This window comes from Haplochromis burtoni, unplaced genomic scaffold, assembly GCF_018398535.1.
Source record: "Haplochromis burtoni strain Fernald_Lab_line unplaced genomic scaffold, NCSU_Asbu1 Contig_59, whole genome shotgun sequence".
Taxonomy (NCBI): Eukaryota; Metazoa; Chordata; class Actinopteri; order Cichliformes; family Cichlidae; genus Haplochromis; species Haplochromis burtoni.
Window position 1 is genome coordinate 70,042 of NW_024582420.1, and position 16,660 is coordinate 86,701.

The 16,660-nt window shown below is 40.7% G+C and overlaps 1 protein-coding gene across 2 annotated transcripts in view; it reads right to left on the reverse strand.

Annotated features, from left to right (window-relative positions):
• LOC102312860 (ephrin type-A receptor 6) overlaps nucleotides 1–16,660 on the reverse strand; it is a 75,550-nt gene that overhangs the window by 33,637 nt on the left and 25,253 nt on the right. For both annotated transcript variants that reach the window (XM_005937164.3, XM_042220998.1), the window contains 4 exons: nucleotides 9,235–9,363; nucleotides 8,018–8,167; nucleotides 7,775–7,936; nucleotides 7,446–7,674 (listed from right to left, as the gene is read on the reverse strand). In XM_005937164.3, coding sequence (XP_005937226.1) covers nucleotides 7,446–7,674; nucleotides 7,775–7,936; nucleotides 8,018–8,167; nucleotides 9,235–9,363 — 670 coding nt within the window. The remainder of the gene's footprint in view (nucleotides 1–7,445; nucleotides 7,675–7,774; nucleotides 7,937–8,017; nucleotides 8,168–9,234; nucleotides 9,364–16,660) is intronic.

Sequence of the window (16,660 nt, forward strand, 5' to 3'; positions counted from 1 at the left end):
CACACACACACACACACACACACACACACACACACACACACATAGAGGAATGCTATTTGTTTGCTACCACTTTTTGGGGGGATTTTGTCATGTAATCTTCCTTCATGTCATGTATTTTTATTAAAAGGAATAATATGCTTCTTTTCCCCCCATTTAACAGTACATTCTCACATTTATTGGCCACTTTATGCTTCAGCAGGAAATCTATGTCGTAACCTACAAAGTAATAGCAAACCCCTCTGAGCCCCACACGGCAGCCTGACGTGCACCTCCAGAGAAATGTAATAATGTTGGATCAACGCAGCACACAAGCGTTGTGATTGGCCTCTTCAGATCAGAGAGAATAACAATCATCAGGTCAGTATAAAGAATAATAATAACACATCAACAGAAAGACTCAGAAATGTTAGCATTTCAGAGGATAGTTGAAACTATCGCAATGGACACGAGGGAAGGTAAAAGAAGGCATAAAAGTATAAAGTATAAAGAAGTGTAAAAACTAGAGAGACAGAAGAAGAACAACAAAAAATAACCCCAAAATAAAAAACTGCCCAAAACAAAGAGCGGGAACCCACAGGAGAAAAAAGCTTTGCCCAAAAGAACATTTGGCTACACTCTCTACGGGACTATCCTGCACAATCAAAAATTACACTGAAGGGAGACTATGGGCTCAAATTGTGGTCATAAATATTTTGTACTTGTAAATCAGGATTTGTATGTGTAAAAAGAATTTGTGTGTCTGTAAAAAGATTTATGTGTGGACTCAGCCAAAAAATACATGTTAAACTCAAGTTTCAAGTTACAAGTACGAATTTGACCCCATTTTTCTTCCTTTCATCTGATTGGCCAATGTCATGTCAATCACAAATTTAACTATCCAATCAGAGAACAGATGGGTTTGGCTGTCGGAAGGGCGCTTTTTTGAACTGCAGGTCCTTGAAGGGTAATACAGTTTAAAGCTGGAGGATCTCTATATAAATATCCGATAGCAGCTAGGTCCCCTAACTTTCAGCAGCTGCTGAAAGGATAAAGTTGTGGTATATCATTGGTTAGAAATACCATTATTACTTTAGGATTAGTTTAACACAAAGTCAGGGCTGACCCGGGACCATAACTGTGAGTCACAGTGCGCAGCATAAAGGTCCTTTCACATCAGACGCAGCATGTGCTGCTAATGCTAACTGCTAACTAAAAGCCAAAGGATCCAGAATTTGTTGCGCTGGGGTTTTTGCAGCAGCTCTACCTGTACTAGATGCACCTGCTCCTTGTCATTTCTATCTCTGACTTTATGTCCTCTGCAAGAGTTTCTGTTTTTTTTTTTATCTTCAAATGTTCAATAAAAACATGTATCACTAATTCATAACGAAGAAAGCTTTGTAACTATCCCCACTAGTGAAGACTGTCATTTCCACAACATACCCCCCCCCCCCAGCACTGTTGGGTGAATAAGCATGGGTGATATTAGGCTACTGAGGTTTCTCACATTGCATCATGCACAACAAAAGTTGTCAGCCATTTTGGATATGATACAGCTAGCCTACTGGTTACTAGGGAGATCTGTATTCCCCAACTGGTTGACAATGGTTCCTGGAGGATGCTGGCTTTACTTGATCAAATAGATTGCAAAGAAAGTTACTTTTGTTGGTAGCAGATTTCCATGGTTATCTGTAGTTTCATGTTTTAATTTTTGTCTGTAAATTTGAGAAAGTGCTCACAAATTGGAAACAGGCAACGTTCAAAGTAAAACTTGTGCCTCACTGCTGTAGCCAACATGTTTCAAAGTGCACAAATTTTACGCTGAAGGGAAACTATCCCTGTTTCCTGTTTGAGTTGCACTTTTCACAGTTTTGAGAGCAGCTGGGCTGTGTTTGTAGACATGTCCGTCACTTCAATTCAAACTATGACCGCACCAATATGCTAGCGACCACAGCAATGACAAAGTCTTGTTTTTTGTACCAGTTTTTTGCCAGCTGGGGAAAATACATTTTAGCAACAGGTGGTTGCCAGGAGGTCACCGACTGGTCTCTTATACTTACCTAAATACCTGCTTGACCTGCTCTTACGCCAACTGCTGTTGAAAGCTTGCTAGCAGTGGAGCTCCAAGTACTGCAACCCTAAATCTGAAGAAAGATGAGAGGATCGCCAATTCCTGTTTGCACTTACCTGAAGAAACTTACAGTACCTGAGTATTATTCCACTTGGAAAATCTGTGTCTGAATGTTAAATTCCAGAGTAACAACTTACCTGAAAATACTTCCCTGATCAGAATCCCAGCTTGAAAACTGACCTCTGATCATTCACTGTTGTTATTTCTTCCTGACTTCTTTTCATTAAAACTGTTTCGACTGTGTCCTGCATTTGAGTCCTTTGGGTGAAACCTTGACAACTGGCTCCATAAAAATTCCCAAAATAATGGCCGCTGTCCCCACAGGCTATCATCAGATGATAGCTGAGGATCCTAAAGTGCCATTCGTTTTGCTGCTGGTCTGCTGAAATTACTGCTAATAAGGACAGTAAGTAAAACCAAACATTGAGCTGGAAGCTGCTGACATACAGATTTAAGATAAGATGAAATTCAACATTAGGTGATAGCTCTCTGTGGTTTCATTGCTACAATGAATTATACATCTTGATTCGTTCCATAAAACATTGATAAGAGAAGCTATCCACAGTTATTCAAAACACATCAACTGTTGAAGTTTCAGCAGGTAACCTACTGTAGCTTGGTGAAGTGCAACATCTGCACACTTGCAGGAATGTAATGACGTAGCAACCAAGAGATTTTGAGTTGTTTGGATGTGTGGGGTTGGAAGTTTTCTCTTGGCTTTACGTTGTCAGAAACAGATGGAGCTGAAGAGTATGTTTACCCTGGACTCTCAGCTTTGATATGCAGATAGGAAGTTCACAGAGAATGAGTGATGCTCTCGTCTGCGCTGCGTTATAGGCCAGAGTAAACACAGTCCTTAATGGACAGAAGAGGGGCACAAACACTCAGACACACCTAAGAGATGTATCGATTCCTCATTTCCTATTCCATTTTACTCAAATTTAAAGGTCACAACTTCAGGCTGGAAGTCATCAGTGAGCAACCTACTGTCAAAGCCTGTAGCTCTGTGGCATGGTCAGGGTAAGTGGCAAAAGACAGAAAGCAACAAAAATAGAGACTAAGCAACTTCAGCTTGTTGCTCCTAAATTGCTTCATTTGCATTTTTACCATTAACTTTATTTAAAAAGAGGAAAACTGTGCTGGATTAGGTGGAGTTTAATTAAAAAATGCAATGCATTTTTAAGAAAATTAAGAAGATTTTGCTGAAACCATAATATTTTCATTTCTCAGCTTCTGAGACTAATCACTTATCCTACTGGTGGGTTTCTGGTTTCGTCTGCATATCGACTCTGATTCACATGAAATCTGAAAAGACATCTCTATTAGCTTCACCCACAATTCACTGCCTCTTTATGAATATGCTGCTGTGACGAAAGGATGTGGAACAAATAGCATTAGCACTATGATGTTGCCTTATCTAGGTCATGATATAACCAGCCTATCTCTGAGTAATCCTCTTGTGGCTGACAACGAATGAAAGGAATAGAATAATAAGACACTCGATTGAGATGTCAGAACAGTCTGGCAGAATGCTATTGGGGTGGAAAGCAGCTTTTGATAAGCGCTGATGCCTTTGTTTAGGCAGCTGGGAGGGAAAGATGGACGTGTTAGTGCAGAGCTCTGCTTATATTTGGGAGGCTGGGGCTTTCCCTTTTCTCTCTCTCTCTCTCTCGCCCTCGCTCTCTCTCTCTCCCCCTCTCTCTCCCTCTTTTGCTCTTTCCCCATGCTGCCTCTCAGACAGCTTTGATCACAGTACCCTTTGAAGCAGTGTTCCAAAATGAAAACGAGGAGAAAGCAGAAGTCATCGCAAGTTCATGCCTAAACTTCCTGCAACTCCAAGCAAAGTGCACATCTTCATTACTGCATATGCTCTGACGGACCTATGGAAATTATTGATGGGGGGTTGGAGGGGTGATTGGTCATAAATCATTAATTATCATGCCATTATGCGTTGTTTCTACTCATCACCACTTTAAACCCTAACGGTAAGTTCGCTGATGCTCTCGCTGTTTCAGATTTCCACAGTAGACCATCCCTGATAGAAATAACCTGACGTTTCTGACCACAGCAACAACCGCAGCAAAGAAAAAAGCAACACTGGTTTCCTTCACTAGGGACCCTACAGTAGATGCGTGAGTCTAAGAGGAACACCCATTTTGGGAAATGCACTTGTTTTCCTTCAGACAATCTGATAATAAGATCAATATTCGTTTCATGTTCATGCATCCGCTGCAGAGATGGGAAAAGGCCCAGTCGAAGCAAAGACAACACACAGGAGGGTACTGCTTTTGGTAAATGCTCAGCCTGCCTCTTTCTTTTTGTTTGATTTATAGATGTAGTACTTACTACATGATCACAAAAAAACCTGATCAAATATTTTACTAATTGATTTTACTAATTGAAGTTAAATTTTGAAATATTCCACAGTTACAGCCCGCAAAAGTTATTAACAACTGAAATTTAATTAGTTATTTTATTAATCATTTAATTAATTTTTAAGATGTTGTTGTTATATGTTGAAGCTTTTTTATGCCAACGATGCTTTTGATTGCAGGATGTACCACATATGAGAATTCAGTGACTGCATCATAGCCTTCATCTGCACTCGCATTAATTAACCTTAATGTCACCATGGTTGTTGCTTAAGTATTATGTGCATGCAGCCATGTATGCTAAAGCTGATGTTGCTGCTAAAGAAATCACAGGAAAAACACTTCATTAGTTACAGCTTGCTAGTCCATGGTTTCAACTTTTTGACTTCAGAACTAGTTCTTAACAGCACAGATTCAACAAGGTACTGGAAACAGTCCTCAGAGATCAGTGTCTATAGTAACATGATAGCATCACACAGTTGCTGCAGATTTGGCAGATACAAATCTCTCTTTATACCATATCCCAAAGGTGCTCTATTAAATTTAGATCTGGTAACTGTGGAGGCCAATGCATGTTACTGAGTCAACTCAATAACATGCATTTGTTCTGTGTGACATGGCACATAATCCTTCTGGAGTCAGCTATCAGAAGATGGGTACACTGTGGTCATAAAGGGATGGACACTGTCCGATTGACTGTGGTGTTTAAACTATGCTCAGATGGGCAGGATACAAGACAGGATACATCCATGCGTTCATGGATCTATGATATTTGATGTATTTAGCTATCCAACTGTTGCAGCAGAAATCAAAACTCATGAGACCAGGTGTGGTTTCTCCAGTCTTCTACTTTCTAATTTTGGTACACCTGCATGAACTGTAGCCTCTGTTTCCTGTTCTTAGTTCATCAGAGTGGCACCTGGTGAGACCTTCTGCAGCTGGAGCCCATCTGCTTCAAGGTTCAACAAGTTGCTCTTCTGCTTACCTTGATTTTAATAACAAGTGGTCATTTGAGTTACTGCTGCACTCCTATCAGCTCAAAGCAGTCTGGCCATTATCCCTCAACATCCCAGCCTAAAGAACTGCTGCTCATTAGATATTTTCTCTTTTTGAAACCCTTTCCTGTAAACCCTCAAGACTGTTTGTGGAAAAATCCCAGCAGATCTGCAATTTCTGATGTACACAAATGCCCATCTGGAACCAGCAACCAGGTTCAAAGTTCCTTAAATCACCTTTCTTCTTCATTCTGGTGTTTGGTTTGAACTTCAGCAGGTCGCCTTGGCCATGTCTACATGCCTTAACGCACTGACTTGCTGCCAAGTGATTGGCTGATTAGATATTCGCATTAAGAAATAATTGAGTAGGTATACCTATTAAAGTGGCTGGTGAGTGCGTTTCATCACTATTCTTCTTTCACAGTTCTTTCATATCTCTGGATAGTTAATTTGATTTGTTAAATTTATAAACAGCATTTGTCAGTTTAGGTTTATTAGAGTGAGGATCAGACATTGTGATAAAACACGCTAACACAGACATCTTTTTCAACTGCCAAGTGGGTTGAGTACATTTGAGAGAAGCAACTACTGGCAGCCAGAGGGGATGAAAAAGGAGAGCAGAGATGGAGAACATATAAAAGGGACACCATGAGAGTACTGCTCCTAAGCTGGCGTCTCATCTGGAATCTCTCCTGACAGACTTCTGTGTTGTTTAACTTGAGATGATTGAGAGCGAGCGAGAGAGAAAAGATAAATAAAAGGAAGATAAAAGAGAAGAAGATAAAAAGAAAAAAAAATTACACCCGAGGAGCAAATAAAGGCGATATTAGAGCCTATCCTACATATCAGCTGTACTAATGACTGCTGGAGTTCTCTCTGTAATGCTCTGAGTAACTACATCACCACAGGGTTACTACATGAATTTCACCCCAATCAGCTGTAAGTCTATAAAATATAGTAAGGAACACGGAGTGCTCTTCAATTGTAATCATGCACTGTGGCTCAATTTAGCTCCTGCCATAATTACAAGTAAGTCTGAGTCTTGTAATGAAAGGGAAGGTTGAAGAAAGGTTTAGCAAAAACTAGGTGTGAGCTAAATTAGCTGTGAAACTAACAAATGAAGGCAATTAGCCAGCTAGCCCTCCATCATTGTCTAATTGAGAGAGCAGGCCAAAGACCATCTGAACCAAGTAAACAGTTTCTTTAAGTCCTTTGTAATCTGTTCAGTGGATCACATTTAGGTTATTTTGATTGGACTAATTGGAAATGAAGCATCCTAACAAGAAGCTTCTGTACATTTTTAGGTATCAAAGGGCAAAAAATCAGACCTAAATACCAGAAATCCACAAACGGTTTCATTTTACAAGAAATTACTTTCCCATTTCAGCCACATAATTGACAGAGTCCAGAGAGGGATCTCATGAGAGCCAAAGTAATGATTCCGAAAACTCTGAAGTGATACACACAATCCCTTCCTATTTGCATTGTTTGTGATCACGTAGCAGAAAAGGATGGCAACGAAGGAAAGTGAGAGTGTGAGTTGAAATGGTGAAATAAAAGAAGAGAGAAAGAATGGGGAGTGAAGCGAAGAGTAAACAAAGTGGACAAGAGAGATGAGACGATGATGAGGGGGAGGCGGGACTGAAAAGGGATGAAGAGAAATGGGGATGGAAAGGATCAGACAAGGATGCAGGATCTTAGAACGAGAGGAGGGAATATCAGTCCTGTAAAGTCAAACTCTTGCAGATGACTGGGAGGCCCTGGAGATCTGTGAGCATGACGCATCCTCTCCTCTCCTCTCCTCTCCTCTCCTCTCCTCTCCTCTCCTCTCCTCTTCTCTTCTCTCCTCTCCTCTTCTCTTTGCTTTTTTAGCACACTGTTAGCATACCGTACTTCTCTAAAATGAGTGCAGACAGGAACACACACAAATGCACACACACACTCAGAGATACATCTCGGGCTGCTTCTCACCTTGGCAGTAGCCGTCCATTTCCTCGTGGCCAATACTACAGACACAGCGGCCCAGTGGTACCAGCCAGTCTCCATCAGCACCACAGTACAATTTGGGCGTGTCCCTCTCTTCTGCGTTCTCCACACACGAACCTCTCACTTCCACCAAAGAGGATGAGTCCATTTGTGGCACTGTTTCAGGAAACGCGGCCAAGTTTCTTAAAGTTGAGGGGCACCGTTTGTAGAAGACCTTATGTGAAAGAGGAAAACACAGTGTTCAGGTTAAAGAAGTAATACTGAGTTTATGCCCAGTCTATGCGAGACTGAGTCATGCAACCCTGTTCACTGACCTTTACAGACACAAGAGCAATACAAGCTCCCACATCTTGGAAGGCCAGGTAGAATCCCTTCTGTGTGATGGGGCCCACTTCCCTGACCTCGGTGTTAAGTCGAAGGACACGATCTCCAAGATCAGTCTGTGTAAAGCTTTCATCCGCTGCTATGGTGTCCACCTTAAACCAAACACACGCTTTACTCACGTAAAGTCACACAATGACAGTTCTGTCACATGACAAGAATAAAAACATGACAACCTTAGCATAGTCAGTAGGCCGGAAGCGTGTGCTGTCGGGGAGCGGCCCGTCTGTCTGCAGGTAAAAGAGATTGAAGGTTTCCTTACAAGTACCAGAAACCCAAGGGATGGAGTTGCAGTCTCTCAGTGTAAAACGCAGCTCCACATATACCTGAGGTAAAACATAGATTAAACAATTACGTCAGTATAATAACCATCAATAATTTCATACAAGTGTGTTTATGTTAAGCCCTTTATTTAACAAAACGAAGCCCATTTCACAAGCTCTCTTCAAATCACCCTAACTCCGTTTTTTCTTCTACAGACAAAATTTAAATGGTTTTGGGAAGAAGAGAGGACACACTTTAAGGGGATATTGTACAAGCAAAAATGTAAACATAATAGGACTCTATTAGCACATAGGAAAAAAAAAAATCTCCTTCCCCATAAGAAACACGAAGATTATTGCTTTATACTTTCAAATTGTGCTTCATTTGACTATTTTTATTACTCTCTAAGTATTTTTTAGATCAACATATCCACTAAAATCTTGCATAATTTTTAAGTTAATACTGATGCACAGCCATGCTAACAAACTTGTTTTTATGAGCGACACCGAGCAAGGTAAGAACAGTTCAGCATGTTTCTCCATTTGTTGTGCAGTAGCCGTGCCTCAAGGGTGGAGAAGCCGAGTGAGCGCAGGCCGCTGTGGTGGCACACGATGCCTTTAAACAGCTTGACAATGGCGTTAGTCTTGCCCATGGCACTGATTGGCTAATCATTACTCCTCCCCTGAAGCTCAGTGGACAGATCGTTCTTCTATCAAGAAGCCACTATTTCAAGTCACGATGCCAGACGGCTCAGTCCCCTCGAGTGAGCGAGTGCATTGATTTAACAGTCTGTATGCGGGCAATTCTCAGTCTACAAAAAGAGGTAAATGTGAAACTTGGTGCAGCAACATATTTGTGTTTCCCACCAGCCAATGTGCACAGAAGGCATCTTACTATATCTTTGTTACAATAGACTCTGTGTTGACTGTAATAGAAATCGGTCCTTCTCCTAAGCAAAGTGTCAGGTTCTTATAGCTATTTGTCTGCATTTCCCGGTAGGTTATACAGAAGACTGAACTTCCTCCAGGGAGTGTGACTCTTTCTCAACCTGGGGGCAATGTCAAAACCACAAACAAAGATTTCTATTCAAGTGTTTGTCTTTGCACAAGTTTTGTGATGTAGTCCTGACCCTCTGTGCAGCTTGTCGCTGGATCCACCCAGACCGCAGCCAGTTGTTCTGGTTTGGCTCCATTACATGGCAAACCTGGAAGGTGTGTATAGGTCTGTTCTGTTCATCCATCTCTGTGATAGCATCCCACTGATTAAAACAAAAAAAAGGATAAAGTTATTATGTGCAATGTGTCACGACACTTTAACTCTATCATTTGCAAAATAAAACTAGTATTTTTGTTAGAAAATTAATATTCTGGTGTATACATAAAACAAACTGTTCAAGCTACATTCATAAGACCTGTGTCTGTTCTGGGTAATCAAAAGAATCTCTTTAAACCTGTTTTATTCATACTCAAAGCCAAATAAAATCTTTCTTTCATATTTTTAGTACTTTTCCACCTTTATTATGACAGAAACAGAGGGGAGAGATGACAGGAAAGTGAGAGCAGAGGGAAGACATGCGGCAAATGGCCCAGGGCAGACTTGAACCCGCGCTGCTGCATTAGCCTCATGTCGTATGGGTCACTTGCTTAACCCGGTGAGCTAAAAGATACCCTAAAGCAAAACAATTTGTTTATACCACACACACAGTCAAAATAAAACACAAACACATTCATGACACAATCGTCTTTGGATTTTATCAGTCACACTGAGACATGACAGGACATTACAGACTCTAAATTTAACTGTAAAATCAAAGGCAACATGCAATTCATTTGATAAGGTCAGCATCAGGTCAAAGCCAGGACACAGGGCAGACTTTGCTGTCATCCTCCTCAAAGAGAGTGCCCAACACTTCCTCCTTGTGCACCATGCTGAGCTGAGGACATGTTTGAAAGATAAAAGGCTGACACTTGTTGGTGCCTTCAAAACTGAAACTGTCTTTAGCACCTCTGTGTTTCTGTATTTCGCTGCCTTGTTTTAAAGGACCTGTTATCTTCTCTGTATTTCCTGATAATGGTGGCCACAGAGCATCTGCTGAGATTGGATTGTAGTCTTTGTCCCGATTCCCTCGTTGTCATTCCACCAACTAGGACCTGGTCTGTCACAGCTACTTAAATTTACTCTGAAATTACCGGCCTTCCTTTTTTCTTCATCCACCGCCTCACCTCCCCCACCTCTCAGATTTGTTTCCATCCATAGCTGGCATCCATAACTTTTAACTTTTATCAGGACTTACCATTGCCACTTGTGGTTACCATCACGCATCATACGTACAATACATCACTGTTAAATGTGTTTTACAGATGTTTTTTGGGGGGGGAAATGAGTCAATGACTTGTTAACTATAAATTGTTTAAGGCTTTGACTGATTTAATAAATTGGTTAAGGACACTGAGCATTTGGTTTTAAAAAGGGGATTTAGTGTTTTACAAAATCAGAAAAACTGTAAACCATCAGTAATTTGTGGATTAGTGAGGATTAGCTGATATGGATATGGGTATGGACTATAATGGTATAGCAACATATTAGCATCAAATGTGCTAAAATGGAGATTATATTAGGATATTATAATAAACGCACTCATGAATGATCTAGTTTCTGAGCTGCTTTGTATAATGTATATAAGACTTCGTTGCTTGTAGTGAAACTTAATCTGTATAGAAACATGACATTTGAGAGACACAAATTCTCTCACCAATGTTTTCAAGCTGTTGCATCAGCCAGGCTCTCATTTGTCTGCTCCGCTTTAACGGTGTGATGATCAGAGCTTCAAAAGCCCTAACATTTATTGACAGATCCTCTTTCTCACAACTCCTGTGGCATTACATGGGCAGCTGTGATTGTGCCAGATGCACAGCTGGACATGTAGTTATAACTCAAGAACATGAGACACACTGAAGACATGCCAGTGCTTTGACTTGAGTCTGAAACTTACAGCATGTAAATCATTATTTCTATTGTATGAATGGTGATAAGACATTCTGTAAATGACTTTGCTAAAAGAAAATAATTTATTTTCTGTGACTAAAAGTCAAAAGGTCAAATTGTCATGATTCTGGGTCTGCGACCATGACAGTAATTTGTGTTTTCCTGAGACTATTAGTGATTTCTGGACTGAGGTTTAAGATATGTATTTCCTAATGCTTCTGAGTTTGCTTAGTTCTCTGCTCCTTGTTCAGTTGAGTCAGTTCCCTTTCATATCTAGTCTGTCTCTGTCTTGTCCCTATGTTTCCGTGTCTCTTTCGCTGTCTCTTGCTCTCTCTTGCCTCCGTCATAGCACTGTGAATCAGTGTTAGTGATTTCCTGTTTTATTGTGATAGTCACTTATCCGGTGTGCATCGTGTTCAGTTTTTCTTCCCTTGTGTCATTAGTCAGACTTGGATCATCTGTGTTCCCTGGTGTGTTTAATCTCCCTGACTTCCTTGTGTGTATTTAAGTCCTCAGTTTCCTTAATTCTTTGTCCCCGTTGTTGTCGTCTTATCCCCTCTGATTGTGTGAGCCGTCTGTTTGGAGTTTTCCCTGTCACCCGATTTAGCATTCCTGAGTTCCTGCTTTACAGTAAATTGCTTTATGACCTGTAAACTAAGCAATAAAGCTGCTCTTTAGTTCAGACCTGCTTCTGAATGTTGGATTACTGAACTTAGAAAAGATCAACCGGGTGCAGAGTCTGCATTGCTTACAGAGATGGGTGGTGTTTGTTCCTGTTCCTCTTTCCTAAATTCCTCACATACAATGTCTTAAATAATCAAGCCCCACCTTATCTTAACGACCTCATAGCACTGTATCACCCCAAAGATGCAGTTGGCTCTCAGACTGCTGGTTTACTTGTGGTTCCTAGAAGTTTTAAAAGTAGAATGGGAGGCAGAGTCTTCAGCTTTCACGCCCCCTTTTCTGTGGAACCAGTTTCTAGTTTCTAGATCTAGCTTCTAGATTCAGGAGACAAACACCTTCTTTACTATTAAGATTAGACTTAAAACTTTCCTTTTTGATTAAGCATATGATCAGGTACCCCAAATCCTCCCTTAGTTAGGTTGCAATAGGACTAGGCTGCTGGGAACTTCCTATGATGCTTCTTCACTCGGGTTTTTCAGTCTTCACATGCGTATATAGCACATATAGCACAACAAACACCGCTCACGCCTCACAGACGACAGCTTACAGTCCTGCGTAAAGATGAAAGTGACTTCGTACAGCCCCGATTTGCAGACGCTGTGCGCAGAGGTTCAGGAGCAGAAGTCCCATTGTAAACATACCACGGCAGACCCGACGATGTTTGCATGAACATGCTTTATAGCATCTCTTTATTGACCACTTTTCACACACGGTTGCTGTACGCATACAGCCGGCTGTAGCTTTGCAGCTCACAGCCCGACATACACCAACACCAGCATAAATGGCACAGACGTTAAGGCGGCGAGGCGTGATTGCGGGTGCCGCTCAGGTGCGTCTGGGTGGCGGCTCACAACAGTTTTTGTTTGCTGGATCATTTTAGTTCAGCTGTGTGTCTTTCCTTTTGTTATATTTCTTTAAGAGTTCAAAATGTGTTAATTACAGAAATAAAATGTAATTTTCTCTGTAGCACTTCATGGATTTCAGAAGCAGCACACCTTAGTTGCTCTGTGGATTCTTTTAAAAAGCAGTTAAAAACTTTTCTTTTCAAACAAGCCTTTTGTTGATCTACATATTTTATATTCTTTACATTATTTACATTTGATCTTTTACATTGTGTATAATGTCTATTGATTGTATTGTTTATTTTAATATTTGTGTACAGCGCTTTGTGACTGCCTGTCTGTGAAAAGCACTTAATAAATAAACTTTACTTACTTACTTTAGTTGTTCACACAAAGCATAAAAGTAAAAAAAAAACAATATACAGTGTTATCTTCAATATAGATTTCAAAAAGGAGGCGGCTCCCAGTGTTTTCTTTTGCGTGGAAACCGGGTCCAAGTGGCTCTTTGGGTGTAAAAGGTTGCAGACCCCTGGTCCAGATATTTTGCAAGCAAATGGAAAATAGGTGCAGTTATTTGGAATAGTTTTCCAGGCTTCTTGAAGGACATTCAACGCTCTTTATTTGGATTTTGCCCTTTGTTCTGTTTTCCTTCAATGATGTTGAGGTCTGGGCTCTCAGGAGCATAGTCCTCAGTTTCTTTTGCTGCTTTGGCAGTTTGTTTTGATTCTCTGTCATTGGCAGACAAACCTTTTTCTAGACGGTGAATCAAAATCTGATGGTACATTTCCTCATTCATAATTCCATCATTTTTGACAACATCCCCAAAACCACTGGCACATTGTACACATTCAGTGTTGTAGCCCTCTCCCGAACTCCCCCATACAAACATCAGAACCCTAAGAACCCAGGAACATTTTGCACTGCACTGCGTTTCAGATCTGCACTGTTGAACATTATCTCTGTCTTCTTTCTGTCTCTATCTTTTACACTTGTCTGTTTCATAAAATGTATTCATGGCACAGACAAAAAACAATACAAAGGTGAAGCGTTTGACAAGCCTCATCTTAGCACTGTATTAAAGACTTTCTGCTAATAAATACTGTCATATCATGAAAGGTTTAGATTTTTTTAAATTTCTCAACAGTGACCAGTGTCTCCTGACAACAATACCTTACTGTGGGTCCTATCAGAAGGGAGACAAAAACAAGCGGCTTTATGCATGCCTTATGGAATAGTGGGGACTTTACTGTATCTCCTAGATAAGAGAAAATGCATATATATGCGAGAGTTGAAGAATTCTACAAAATAGGGCATTTCATGTTGGCCAGATACAATGGTTCTGGATTGGAAATAGAGGGTTTGCAGAAATCCCTGAATTTGGACAGCACTTCTACACAGATTTCGACTGCAAGGGAGTCACTATCCAATAAGCCTCACTCTGGAAGCCTCCTCTGCCACTTCTTCAAAGGGTGGCGGGGCTGAAGCTTCCTCCATGATTGCACACTATTATTTCCAGGTCACAGACCAGAGCGTGGAGATCGTGAGAAAGCCCAAGTGTCTACACTGAAAACACTCTGTGGCTGGTTATTGATTTCACACTTCGCCATTATGTAAAACTGTATCTGTGACATCCACAAAATGGGGTGTTCAAAAAGAAAAAAGAAGTAATATGCAGTGCTCCTGTGTTGAGAATTTGATATGCATACATTTTAAAACACACTCACACATATCCACACACACAGGCAAGTCACAGATTAAGTGTTCTCAAATATAAATAATTAAACAACACTTTAACCTTGACTGGAGTGTGCAGAAGCAATTAATCTTCTATTAATTAAGCCATCTAAATAAGCTCTATGTGACACTCATGGGCCAAACGATTAATCAATCATATTCACTCCCTCTTTCATTTGGACCTCTGGCCTCCCAAATATGTTGTGCTTGTAATTTTATAAGGGGACTCTGTGGTAATAATAAGATGTTTAATGATTCACAGACATACCCTGTTTGTTACGTTTGCATGAATATGACCTAAAAAATAAAAAAAATATGTATTTACTCAGGAAAAATCCAAAATTCACACATTTCCAGTAATGCTTCGACTGCATCCAGTTGCAAGGCCTCTGCAGGACTTATGCCACATGCCACTGAATCAGTCACTTAAAAGATTTTGAGCAGACGTAAAGACAAAGTCGGGGAAGTTTCTTCACCATACACGGTGCTCTGTATATCCTCATTACATTGCCCTCCTTACAAAGCTTAAAACAGAAACTGAGTATCTTATTACAAGAAGCAGACTTTCTGGTTTGCATAAGATCAGCATTAAGTAATTGGAGTTCCATTATGCATACAAACGAGAGAAAATGGTGATTTGTCACTCCGTGTGCCTCAGTGTTCTAAAATGCACCCTTGGGATGTGGCATGGTTCAGTGCAGGGAAAACAAAAATGCAAACCCTGAGTTTGAAAGATGAGCTGCAACCCACGCTCTCCGAGGCAATCAGATATGCACCTACTAATCGCTCTGCCTATTAGTCCAAAGCTTAGCAGACTGTGGAATGCAGAAAGTAGGTTTTGTGTACAAAGTGTAGATCTAATTAATGTACCGAATTCATAGTAATGTTGCAGTGTGAGGGAGCAATACAACAATTGCCTCATAAAAATGCTTGCTGCTGGCTTAGTAGTGAGGCGGACCATACAATGAAATACTGATACTTAGTTTGGGGCTACGGCATTTGATTTCATTAAAAATGCTCTCGCTTAATATGAAATACAACTGAAATCACATTTATTGTCATCACATCGAGCTTGATGCTAAAAGACCTGCAACTATTACACATGTGGCTGACTTTTAGTCCTCCAGATACACCTTCTCCAACTCCAGCGCCTTCAATCTGCATACATATAGTTATCAGAAGGACAGAGGAGGATGGAAAACACCATGTAATACTTCATCACTATTTATAGCAAGAATCGCAGTACCTGTTCAGGCTTGAGACAGACAGGCACATAGCACCTGCTCAGTTTACATGAATTTAGTATGGTGGCCATATCAATCTATTCAAGAGTTTTGGGGTTGTGGTTGATGTACCTTTAGAAATAGTTCTGCTCAATTACATCCATAGGAATTAATAATGTTTATCGGGACTGTGCAGCTGAACAGCTCATAATGTTTTAAAATGTTCTTGCTATCAATTCTCTTAAAATTAACAAATATAAAAATATGCAGTGCTGTGAAAAAGATTTAGACAAAGATTACCTGAGTGATTCACAATATCATCACATAAAGATCCAGTTTTTAAATGATGATATGTTTTTTTTAAAGAGAAAACAAGCAGTTCAACTTGGATGTTGTCGGTGCAGGTGTTTGAACGCAACATTTTATTGATGATACTTTATCTGAATGAGGACACCTCAGTGAGGACAGCCCCGCAGGTCAGTTTAGCTGCACAGTTTGTGCATGTACACGCATCAGCCACAATTAAACCAAAGGCATGTGAAGTGAATAGCCAGGAAACCCTGGGTAATAGCATTCATGTTGATGTTACCTTAACTTGTACAACCTAAAAATTACTGCAAACTCAGCATACTACCCATTTCCATGTTACTCACCGACGGTTTTGGCCTGCCCAGCAGGATGGTATTCAGGACTGGCTCAAGGAACATCAGTAAGTGAGAATGCTATCCAGCCTCCAAACTCCCCATATCTGAACAATGGAGTCTCCACCCCACCATCCAAAATGCCCACAGGATGTGCTGCTGTTAGACGCAGTCTCAGGCACCTACTAGCACCACCCCAGGGGTTCCAACTGCTGGGAGCTGTTTTTGTGAGAGCTGCTGTGCACAACATGAATCAGTGGGTGAGGCTGGGGCTTGGTGTATATCCCAATATATCCTTTCCAAAGCCTGTCCGGACGATGCCTGACGAACTATTCCTATTTTTTCAGTTAAGTAGTGTTCGCTTCCTGCTTTGACACACCAATGATGCATTACGACACACTTTAGCTCTCGCTGCAACTGCTTGAGAAGTAGCTGAAAAACAATTT